Genomic DNA, 13,049 nt, shown 5'->3' on the forward strand with positions numbered 1-13,049 from the left:
ATGCTACAATCTACCACAATAGCAATGTTGCCAACTAAGATATAGGAGGTTATTGTAGGACAAGGCTATCTGAATTTATGCATCTCTTAACACAGGAAGTTAGAGGTAAATATCAATTATTCAATGAAAAAAATTACTGACTGAAACTAGACTAAAACGGTCCAGACTTTTAGTCGACTGACAATAACATTAAGGATTCTTCAATAAAGTCTTTGTTGTTCATTGAGAAATAGTGCACCAAAAATCGAAGTTAGATATAAAATTGTGTGATTAAGATCTCCTCTGCAAAAAGGTCTAAATTAATGACAGGAAGCTTGAGGAAGCGTATACTGGCTACGGATTCTCAAAATTGAATAACAGCACTGTGGCTGCTTTTTTCTCGTATTTGAAGTGAATGTCTTAAGGGAGTATGCGTTCACGCCAGCCAGACTGAAGCATACTGACGCCTTAAGACTAACATGAAATCTAAAATAGCAGCCAAAATTGTGTGTGTGTGTGTGTGTGTGTGTAACCAAAATGAGCCTCTGTCCTTTGTGCTGTGTGACAGTGAGGAAAACCCACTGAAGGCTAGCCAATGTTCCCTGGATCAGGGCATGGGAGGGGACAGCGACTATGGGGACGAAGAAGAATGCCAGTTCAACGAAGATGGCTCATTTATCGGTGAATACTCTGGCCACAAAAACAGAGGCTCTGTAAGATCCAGCCCAGTCACTACGTGAAGAGACAAATGCTTCCTTCGGACTTCCCTCTGAAGGGTGTGTGACAGCAAAAGGAAATGAATGGCATCATCTATGTGATGCATGCCATTGATCAGAAATGTTAAATTCCTGTAAATCACAATTGTATATGATACATATTTATATTGTACCTCCACATTGTGACGGATTCATAAGGAAATGTTTTCACATTCTTGTAGACAGGATTGGACATCTGCCGTTTCAATATACAGTACCAGTCAAAAGTTTGGACACTTTATTTTCACTATTTTCTATATTGTAGAATAATAGTTAAGACATAAACTATGAAATAACACATATGAAAACATGTACTGTAGTAACCAAAAAAACTGTTAAACAAATCAAATTATATTTTCTATTTTAGATTCTTCAAAGTAGACACCCTTTTCCTTGATGACAGCTTGCACGTTCTTTGCATTCTCTCAACCAGCTTCACCTGGAATGCTTTTCCAACAGCTTTGAAGGAGTTCTCACATATATTGAGCACTTGTTGGCTGCTTTTCCTTCAGTCTGTGGTCCAACTCATCCCAAACCATCTCAATTGGGTTGAGGTACGGTGATTGTGGAGGCCAGGTCATCTGATGCAGCACTCCATCACTCTCCTTCTTGGTCAAATAGCCCTTACACAGCCTGGATGTGTGTTAGGCCACTGTGCTGTTGAAAAACAAAATATAGTCCCACTAAGCGCAAACCAGATTGGATGGCGTATCGCTGCAGAATGCAATGGTAGCCATGCTGGTTAAGTGTGCCTTGAATTCTAAGTAAATCACTGACTGTGTCACCAACAAAGCACCATCACACCTCCTCCTCAATGCTTCACGGTGGGAATCACACATGTGGAGGTCATCTGTTCACCTACTCTGTGTCTTAAAACATGGCGGGTGGAACCAAAAACCTCCAATTTGGACTCATCAGACCAAAGGACAGATATCTGCCGGTCTAATTTCCATTGCTCGTGTTTCTTGGCCCAAGAAAGTCTTTTCTTGTTATTGGTGTCCTTTAGTAGTGGTTTCTTTACAGCAATTCGACCATGAATGCCTGATTCACACAGTCTCCTCTGAACAGTTGATGTGTCTGTGACTTTTATTTAGGCTGCTTTCTGAGGCTGGTAACTCTAATGAACTTATCCTCTGCTGCAGAGGTAACTCTGGGTCTTCCTTTCTTGTGGCGGTCCTCATGAGAGACAGTTTCATTATGGGGCTTGATGGTTGGGGCGGCAGGACTAGTAACCGGAAGGTTGCAAGTTCAAACCCCCGAGCTGACAAGGTACAAATCTGTCGTTCTGCCCCTGAACAGGCAGTTAACCCACTGTTCCTAGGCCGTCATTGAAAATAAGAATTGTTCTTACCTGACTTGCCTGGTTAAATAAAGGAAAAAAAGAATGGGTGAACTTGCACTTGAATAAACTTTCAAAGTTCTTGAATTGTTCTGTTTTGACTGACCTTTATGTCTTAAAGTAATGATGGACTGTTGTCTCTCTGCTAATTTGAGCTGTGCTTGCCATAATATGGACTTAGTATGGGCCATCTTCTGTATTCCACCTGTCATGGTTCCTCCTGGCACCAGAGGGAGGCAGGTGTGTCTTATTATTTCATAATTGTGTCCCTGCTTAAAGAGGAGTGTTTTCTGTGGTCCTTTGCAGAAGCTTAAATTGTTTACTGTGTGCATTTTGTTTCAGTCAATTTTCGATACTTAGTGTTTGTTGTTTTTTCTGGTCTCTTCTCTGCACCTGGGTCCAACCTTACCACGTCACACCACCCCTACCTTGACACAACACAACTGATTGGCTCAAACGCATTAAGAAGGAAAGAAATTCCACAAATTAATTTTCAACAAGGCACTCCTATTAATTGAAATGCATTCCACGTGACTACCTCATGAAGCTGGTTGAGAGAATGCCTAGAGTGTGCAAAGCTGTCAAGGCAAATGGTGGCTACTTTGAATAATCTCAAATATAACCTGGATTTTGATTTAACAATGTTTTGGTTGCTACTTTTTCCATATGTGTTATTTCATAGTTTAGATGTCTTTCTTATTCTACAATGTAGAAAATAGTAAAAATAAAGAAAAACCCTTGAATGAGTAGGTGTGTCCAAACTTTTGACTGTTACTATAAATACACTATATATATCTTTAAAAAGAAAAGGTAGACAGCAGACACATATATCATTAATAACGATGCATGATTTCTTATGTTTTTACTTTCTTAGAAAAGGTCAACAGATATGAGGCATAAACATTCTTTATACCACGGTATTGTTGAATACTTGTTTCTGATTGGCTTGTATGACATTCTAGAGTGTGTATTATGTAAGGAATAATCAATGAGTTGCTCTGCGTTCTATGGAAAATAATGAAGGACCTGGAAGTTGTGTTCCACGATATGCAGGGTGGAATTGACCTTCCACTGAGTTGGATTATTTTCCAGACAACCCCGAGTTGATAATCCCTTTCATACCAGGGCTATAATTTAGCACATTTGCCACTAGAAATGTGTTCATTTGCTGGTATACATTTTTTTATTAAACTTTTGCTTTCAAAACCTTTACATGTAAGACATGTAAGACTTAATTATAGCCATCGAATTCTACCGAGATAATATAGCGTGGGCGACAAGGTCTAATCGTGAATGCTGATTGGTTAAAACCGTAAATGGTGTCTATTCCACCATTTACCATCGGCTAAATCTATGATGTTAAAATGCCTATATTTGTGGCCAAAAGTTTTGAGAATGACACAAATATTAATTTCTACAAAGTTTGCTGCTTCAGTGTCTTTAGATATTTTCGTCAGATGTTAATATGGAAAACTGAAGTATAATTACAAGCATTTCATAAGTGTCAAAGGCTTTTATTGACAATTACATGAAGTTGATGCAAAGAGTCAATATTTGCAGTGTTGACCCTTCTTTTTCAAGACCTCTGCAATCCACCATGGCATGCTGTCAATTAACTTCTGGGCCACATCCTGACTTATGGCAGCCCATTCTAGCATAATCAATGCTTGTGGGTTTTTGTTTGTCCACCCGCCTCTTGAGGATTGTCCACAAGTTCTCAATGGGATTAAGATCGGCGGAGATTCCTGGCCATGGACTCAAAATATTTATGTTTTGTTCCCCGAGCCATTTAGTTATCACTTTTGCCTTATGGCAAGGTGCTCCATCATGCTGGAAAAGGCACTGTTCGTCACCAAACTGTTCCTGGATGGTTGGGAGAAGTTGCTCTGTGTTGTGTTGGTACCATTCTTTATTCATGGCTGAGTTCTAAGGCAAACTTGTGAGTGAGCCCACTCCCTTGGCTGAGAAACAAACCCACACATGAATGGTCTCAGGATGCTTTACTGTTGGCATGACACAGGGCTGATGGTAGCGCTCACCTTGTCTTCGCCGGACAATCTTTTTTCCGGATGCCCCAAACAATCGGAAAGGGGATTCATCAAAGAAAATTACTTTACCCCAGTCATCAGCAGTCCAATCCCTGTACCTTATGCAGAATATCAATCTGTCCCTAATGTTTTTCCTGGAGAGAAGTGGCTTCTTTGCTGCCCTTCTTGACACCAGGCCATCCTCCAAAAGTCTTTGCCTCACTGTGCGTGCAGATGCACTCACACCTGCCTGCTGCCATTCCTAAGCAAGCTCTGGTGGTACCCCAATCCCACAGCTGAATCACATTTAGGAGACGGTCCTGGCGCTTGCTGGACTTTCTTGGGCGCCCTGAAGCCTTCTTCACAACAATTGAACCACTCTCCTTGAAGTTCTGGATGATCCGATAAATGGTTGATTTAGGTGCAATCTTACTGGCAGGAATATCCTTGCCCGTGAAGCCCTTTTTGTGCAAAGCAATGATGACGGCACCTGTTTCCTTGCAGGTAACCATGGTTGACAGAGGAAGAACAATGATTCCAAGCACCATCCTCCTTTTGAAGCTTCCAGTCTGTTATTCGAACTCAATCAGCATGACAGAGTGATCTCCAGCCTTGTCCTCGTCAACACTCACACCTGTGTTAACAAAATAATCACTGACATGATGTCAGCTGGTCCTTTTGTGGCAGGGCTGAAATGCATTGGAAATGTTTTGGGGGGTTCAGTTCATTTACATTGGTAAAGAGGGACTTTGCAATTAATTGCAATTCATCTGACCACTCTTCATAACATTCTGGAGTATATGCAAATTGCCATCATACAAGCTGAGGCAGCAGACTTTGTGAAAATTAATATTTGTGCCATTCTCAAAACCTTTGGCCACAACTGTATTTACTCTGTTCCATCTGACTGCTCAATCCACTGTCTCGTCAGCCCAGCCAAGCAATTTATAAACTTGATCTCCACTACATTATCTCACATTTCTTTTAGACTAACATTTTGTTTTCAACAGCGGAGATTTGTATAAACTTTGCTGTCTGACATTTGCAGCATTGTTTCAATATTCAAATTCTATCTCCAGCTGTCTCATAGTAATGAACATGTCAGGAGTCGAAAAGAGACAAAGGCATTATAGCCGTGGTATAAGTGGGATAATCAATCCTGAGCTCTATGCATTCTATGGAAAATAATGTAACTCCGTGGAAGGTTAGTGCCACTCTGCTGCGCACCTTGGCACACACCTTCCACGTTGTGTATTATTTTCTATAGACTGCCTATCCCCTCGTTGATTACCTTTACATAATTACTTGATCCTACTTGTGTATATTTAATTTTCACAATGTTAAGTGTTTTTAATTGTATTTTTAAATCATCACTGTATGTCTAATACATCACTGTGTTTGTTTATTTCATGAAAATAACTCCAAATATATTTTTTGTCATTTATTTCCCTGAGCCTCCTTTCGACATTGAAATTCTCAGTCTGATCGTTTGGGCGTTGATACAAATTAAAATATATTTACTATAAATTCACAGCCCTGATTGTCGGATATAATTGTCTAGACCCCTTCACTCAACTCTGGACCTCGAAGACAGTTCCACTGTGTTTTTTAAATTATAGGAGAACAATCAGGGACTGATTTAGACCTGGGACACCAGGTGTGTGCAATTATCAGGTAGAACAGAAAACCAGCAGGCTCTGGACCTCGTAGGGTAAGAGTTGAGTACCCCTGCTCTAGAGCCTACTCAGCTTACCCCTTCAAAGTAGGAGGATTATGCATGCAAATAAAAGATGATTGGTCCTTGGTCAGAATAATAAGATCTGATTGTGATGTCATGATCTTGGTCAAAAACTTCATCCCACCTGAACAGGCTGAAATTCCAGACATTCTTTAAAAAAATCTGTTACATAATTTTCACAACTTCATGCTGTTATTCGACCTCAGTGTGGAAATATCATCAGAATAACAGGAAATCAAGTTTTTCATGGCACTGCCCTTTTAATACTTCACAACACTGTATATATTGTAGAAAACAAAAGTTGGCTTTGTATGCAATGTGTGAATGTTACTGTGGTTGATTGCATTTTATAATGTTAATACTAATGTCTAATGTGTTTTTGTAAATGATAGGATCAAACATATTACAGGTGTTTCCATCCCTGCTTTGGAAAACTGTCTACTAGTAAATTAAATGTAAAAGACTAATTTAATAATTGAAATAATTATATGCTAGTGAAATTCAAAAAAATGTAAATACAAATTATAATGAAATCACCATATGCACATCGATAGTACAGTAGAAGGTGTACAAGCTGTGTATGCTGTAAAATCGTGTTCGGGCATTGGTCGAATTTAGGTCAGTTTTCATTTTAATTTCCTGTCAAAATCATGGCATGAACCAATTTCATTCAACAGAAGGTTGGCATTCCTAATAAATTTCTTAGGTTGCTGCAGTTGTTATAGTATTCAAGATAATGATATTTTTCACTCTATCACTTGTCAACATTTAAAAATTTACACCAGCAGCATACCACCCTGCATACCACTGCTGGCTTTCTTCTGAAGCTAAGCAGGGCTGTTCCTGGTCAGTTCCTGGATGGGAGACCAGATGCTGCTGGAAGTGGTGTTGGAGGACCAGTAGGAGGCACTCTTTCCTCTGGTCTAAAAAATATATATATAGGTTGCTGTCTTTCAGATGTGCTGTTATACAGGTGTCCTGACTCTCTGAGGTCATTAAAGATCCCATGGCATGTATTGTAGGGGTCTTAACCCTGGTATCCTGCTAAATTCCCAATCTGTCCCTCAAACCATCATGGTCACCTAATAATCCCCAGTTTACAATTGGCTCATTCATCCCCTTACTATTCCCCAGGTCGTTACTTCAAATGAGAATGTTTTCTCAGTCAACTTACTTGGTAAAATAATGGCTAAATACATTTTTTTTAAACAACTGCTAGTTGGCCATTCCAAGAACATTCTATCGTGCCTGAATGTAAGTGTGCATCCCAAATGGCACCCTATTCCCTATATAGTGCACTAATTTTGAACAGATCAGTGCACTAGGCCTAGATGGGGAACAGTGTGCCATTTGGGACAAATCCTAACTGTGAGTGGTTCCCACTAAACAGGAGATGAGTCGATTCTTCCCATCTCTATTGGTTTGGAATTCCGCTTCATCAAAGGTGCAATTTTCCGGAAAATTAAAATTGGGGGAGGAATTACACTGAACAAAAATATGAACGCAACATGGAAAGTGTGGTTCCCATGTTTCATGAGCCAAAATAAAAGATCCCAGAAATGTTCCATACTCACGATTTATTCTCATTTTTTTTGCCACAAATTTGTTTACATCCCTGTTAGTGAGCATTTCCCATTTGCCAAGATAATCCATCCACCTGACAGATGTGGCATATCAAGAAGCTGATTAAAGAGCATGATCATTACACAGGTGCACCTTGTGCTGGGGACAATAAAAGGCCACTCTAAAATGTGCAGTTTTGTCACACAACACAACAGATGTCTCAAATTTTGAGGGAGTGTGCAATTGGCATGCTGACTGCAGCACACCAATTACATTTTCCATCACTTTCCCTCCTCTTATCACTCAATCTGTGATTATCATTACATTTTAAGGTAAGCATTAGATTATAGTTTATATCAAAAGTTTCTATACTTCTATTAAAGTAAGGGAAATCAACCCATAAAAGCAGTCACTTCATCATTTCAAACCCTTTATTCTGGGTTATACAATCTAATTAGTATGGTAATACTGTCATCATACTAAAGGTTATACTATTAATGGGTGTGAGAGAAAAGGCAGTTGATAGCTTCGACTGGATGCTGTGTACAGGTTTCTGGCTCGGCCTCAGGTCTCACGGTAGAAATGGTGAAGGACATGGCCATAGTGAACACCATTGTTACCATTACTTCCGCCGGTTAGACGGGGTGAGGCTCACACTGTTCTGTCAAATTATCCTTCCATGCATTTAGATCTACTCACTCTACTCTATTTAGTTTAGGGCATTTATGATTCAGTAAATCCAGACAAATTATTCACTGTATGACGAATGTGACCGACTGGCTCGATTCGGTTTGATGTAGAAAAATGTTGTTGTTTTTTACATTGGATAACAGTAGGGACTCAGAGCTAGGAAAGGGTATATCATCAACTACAGTTGAGAAACAATGGGAAAGGAATTCTGCTTTGAAAGCTTCTCACTTTTGACAAAATTGCCTTTGAATGTTTTGGTACACCTACTGGAGAGCTCTTCTTTGTCAGCATCTTTCACACCCTCTTAAGCTTTAGCCCCACCCATCTCTTTAAGGGTTGATCCGAGTGTTCTGTCCTAACAACAGCAGTCAAGCAGACAAGCTAACTGGGTGATGTTGGCTAGCTTGCTAGCACCTTCCAGACACAATCGAGAGAACAGCTCACTCTGGTCATTTTACTCGCCCTAGCAGAGCTGGTTATCCAGAGCGTTGGTGACTGCAACTGTGCTGCCGGCAACAATTTACGCTTTTTTTACCAATGTTTACTGACACAAGTCATATTCAACATGCGTGGAGCGCTCTTAAATTTGTCAGTTATTCTGCGCGCTGGCAAACTCAAATGAGAGTGCTCTGAAATCGGAGAAGATAGCCAGAACAAATTTACCAGCTACGTCTATCAACAGTTGTCACAAGGACATCATTAATGTTCTATTGAAATTATTACTTGCATAGTGGAGTATTTTGTTAAGACAGGTAGCTAGTTAGCTAGCTAAACAATGAACTATAATCCCAACTCATTATGTTACTAGCCTGCATTAATCTTCAGGTAGCTAACCAACCAGGTTCAGTGTTAGCTAGTTAGTATTAGGCTATAACTAGCAAAGCAAATGTCTCTGAGATATGAATAATATTACTACACAGATCATACACATAATGTTAGCTAGTGAGCCAGCCAGCTAACTTTAGCTAGCTAGCTAACCGTACACTTTAACTTGAAATGAAAATTACTTTATGACAAAATTAGAAATGTGGAGTGTCTGAAAATGTAGCTAGCTAGACTATCTTACCCATATACATGGATGGACACTTCTCCCTCTGTCACGGATGCCGTGGTTGCCCTTAGTTTAAAGACGTAATCCGGAGACAGGTGTTTTCTCTATCTCTTTAGCTATTATACTCTAATTCCACTGATTTCATATTCTGAAATAGTGCTCCTTTCATATCTCCATACAGAATCCCTGTATAACGTTATAAATCAACTTAGGTATTTATATCCTCACCACCAGCAACAATCACAGCGCAGCAGCCCGAGAGGTACACATATCGTGTTCCCGAGGAAATCTTAGTGTCTGGGGGCATCCATGAACTTCATTGTTACAGCCCTTACCAATCTCAGCTCTTACTGCCCATACTGTTACCCTATCAAACTTTTCAATGACTTCTCCTGTCAGTACTCACTACATGTAGATCAACGGGAGGTTGTGGACAGAACCCCTAGATAAAGTTATAGATTAAAAAACTCAGCAAACAGAACTGGTTCGGGTATTCATTACAAATCCTCAATAATCTCCCATATTGCCTCTCTCACACCGGATTTAGTCCCATGATAGCTCTCATTCAAGCAATACTTAGTTACATTTCAATCATCTTTTTATCCAAATTTCAATCAGCTTAGTATCCTAATTTCAATCATGTCCTTTCCACACATGCACCACTCTCACAAGCTGGAGAGGTCAGAGTCAAATTTAGATGCATAAAGTATCGGTCTGAAGTGAGCTCCGTCGGGACAGTCCCATTAGATCTTTTATATACTGCTTATAGACACATTACATAGGCATAGTTCGTAGGGTTGGTTCCGGCATGTGTTTGGCACAAAATACATTACAGACAACATACTTTTCATACATTTAAAAACCTTAATATGTGGTGTGTGTGTGTGCGCATCCATCAGTTACACATATATGTCAGTACATACACACAACAAGTAGGTCACATGGGGGAGAGGCATTGTGCCATGAGGTTTTGCATTATTTGTTTTTTGAAGCCAGGTTTGTTGTTCAATTGTGCTATATAAGATGGACGGGAGTTCCATGCACTCATGGCTCTGCATTATACTGTACATGTTGTAACGTCCGTCGTTCAAATGAGACCAAGGTGCAGCGTGGTAGGCGGATATTTTCTTTATTAAAATGTTCCACCAAAAATACAATAAACTCAACGAACGAAAAGCTTAGGAGTGCAACTCATGCAACAAACAAAGACAAGATCCCACAGCTGAAGGTGGGAAAAAGGACTGCATAAGTATGATCCCCAATCAGAGACAACGATAGACAGTTGCCTCTGATTAGGAACCATACTAGGCCAACAAAGAAAAAGAAAATATAGATATACAAAAACTAGAGTACACACCCTAGTCACACCCTGACCTAACTAAAATATAGAGAATAAACAGGGATCTCTAAGGTCAGGGCGTGACACGTACTTGAATTTGTTCTGGTCCTGGGGACTGTGAAAAGACCCCTGGTGGCATGTCTGGTGGGGTAAGTGTCTGTGTCAGTGCTGTGTGTAAGTTGACTGTGCAAACAATTTGGGATTTCCAACACATTAATGTTTCTTATAAAAACAAGAAGTGTCAGTCAGTCTTTCCTCAACTCTTAGCCAAGAGAGACTGGCATGCATAGTATTAATATTAGCCATTTGATTACAATGAAGAGCTAGACGTGTGCCTCTTTTCTGTTCTGGGCCAGCTGCAGCTGCAGTAATTATTTGCCTCACTTTGCTGGACAATATTCAAGATAAGATAAAATTAGAGCTTAAAGGACTTGCTTTGTGGAGTGTGGTATCAAAAAAGCAAAGCATCTCTTTATTACAGATGGAATTCTCACTATCTTTACAACCATTCAATCTATATGTTTTGACCAAAACAGTTTACAGTCTAAGGTAACATCATCAAATTTTTCAACAGCCACAGCATTCATTACCAGATTCAGCTGAGGTCTAGAATTTAGGGAATGACTTCTACCAAATACAATGCACTTAGTTTTAGAGATGTTCAGGACCAGTTTACTACTGGCCACCCATTCCAAAACAGACAAACTCCTGTTTGGAGTTTCAGGGTTTCAGTGACTTCATTAGCTGTGGTTGCTGATGCGTATATGGTTGAATCATCAGCATACATGGACACACATGCTTTGTTTAATGCCAGTGGTAGGTCATTGGTAAAAATAGAAAAGAGTAAAAGGCCTAGAGAGCTGCCCTGCGGTACACCACACTTGACATTAGAGAAGCTTCCATTAAATAAACCCCTCTTTTCTATTAGATAGATTGCCATCACGTGGATTCAGAGCTGAGGTTCAAAAGCCATAACACATACGTTTTCTCAACAACAGGCTATGGTCAATAATATCAAAGGCTGCACTGAAATCTTCTTATTATATATTTCTTTCAACCAATCATCAGTAATTGTAATGGTCTTCTTCCTCCTCTGACGAAGAGTAGTAGGAAGGATAGGAGGACCAATGCGCAGGGTGGTAAGTGTCCATATTTTTAATAAAGAAATTGAACACTGAACAAAAACAACAAAGTGCACGAACAAAACCAAAACAGTTCTGTCTGGTGCAGAATACAAACACTCAACAGAAAATAATCACCCACAAATCAAGGGTGAAAACAGGCTGCTTAAGTATGGTTCTCAATCAGGGACAACGATTGACAGATGCCTCTGATTGAGAACCATACCAGGCCAGACACAGAAATAACAACTCATAGAAAAACAACCAAAGACAACCAACCCAACTCACACCCTGACCATACTAAAGCAAAGACATACAAAAAAAGAGGTCAGAACGTGATAGTACACCCCCCCCGCAAAACCTGTACCTATAGGGGAGGGCCTGGGTGGGCGTCTGTCCGCGGTGGCGGCTCTGGCGCGGGACGTGGACCCCACTCCACCATAGTCTTTGTCCGCCTCTTAACCCACCTCCGTGGCCCCTTTTAGAACGGCCCGACCTCGGACTGGGGACCCTAGCAACGGGTCCCGAATGGACGGGAGATTCCGGCAGCACCGGACAGGCAGGAGTGACAGGCGGCTCTGGCAGCTCCTGACTGGCGGGAGACTCTGGCAGCTCAGGACAGAAGGGAGACTCTGGCAGCTCAGGACAGACGGGAGACTCTGGCAGCAATGAGCAGGCGGGAGCACCTGTAGGGAGGAGATGGAGAGACAGCCTGTTGCGGGGGGCTGCCACCGGAGGCCTGGTGTGTGGAGGAGGCACCGGATAGGACGGACCATGGAGGCCCACTGGAGGTCTCGAGCACCGAGCCTGCACAACTCTTCCTGGCTGGATGCTCCCCGTAGCCAGGCCAGTGCGGCGATGTGGAATAGACCGCACTGGGCTGTGCTGGCGAACCGGGGACACCATGTGTAGGGCTGGTGCCATGTACCCCGGCCCGAGGAGACGCACTGGAGACCAGATGCGCTGATCCGGCTTCATGGCACCTGGCTCGATGCCCACTCTAGCCCGGCCAACACGAGGCGCTGCTATGTAACGCACCGGGCTATGCCTGCACACCGGGGACACCGTGCGCCTCACGGCATAACACGGTGCCCGCCTGGTCCACCTCTCTCCACGGTAAGCACGGGGAGTTGGCTCAGGTCTCCTACCTGACTTAGCCACACTCCCCGTGTGCCCTCTCCCAATACATTTTTGGGGCTGTCTCTCGTCCCAGCCGCGCTGCCGTGCTAGCTCCTCATAATGCCACCTCTCGGCTTTTGCTGCCTCCAGCTCTGCCTTTGGGCTGCGATATTCTCCCTGTACCCAGGGTCCCTTGCCATCCAAGATCTCCTCCCAAGTCCAGGAGTCTTGAACCCGCTGCTCCTGGGTACCACGCTGCTTGGTCCGGTTGTGGTGGGTGATTCTGTAACGACCGTTGGTGGAAGAAGGTGAGGACCAAGATGCAGAG

The 13,049-nt window shown here is 41.8% G+C and overlaps 1 protein-coding gene across 5 annotated transcripts in view; it reads left to right on the top strand.

The window, feature by feature from the left end:
- The window catches only part of LOC135504380 (neural cell adhesion molecule L1-like protein), a 146,663-nt gene extending 139,261 nt beyond the window's left edge, over positions 1 to 7,402 (top strand). For 3 of the 5 annotated variants that reach the window (XM_064922929.1, XM_064922926.1, XM_064922928.1), the window contains exon 25: positions 548 to 7,401. In XM_064922929.1, the coding sequence (XP_064779001.1) occupies positions 548 to 719 (172 nt within the window). In that variant the 3' untranslated portion in view covers positions 720 to 7,401. Of the gene's footprint in view, positions 1 to 547 lie in introns of all 5 variants that reach the window. The other 2 variants (XM_064922931.1, XM_064922930.1) reach the window with 1 other exon arrangement.
- Positions 7,403 to 13,049: the final 5,647 nt, after the last annotated feature.

Source organism: Oncorhynchus masou, chromosome 18 (assembly GCF_036934945.1).
Source record: "Oncorhynchus masou masou isolate Uvic2021 chromosome 18, UVic_Omas_1.1, whole genome shotgun sequence".
NCBI lineage: Eukaryota > Metazoa > Chordata > Actinopteri > Salmoniformes > Salmonidae > Oncorhynchus > Oncorhynchus masou.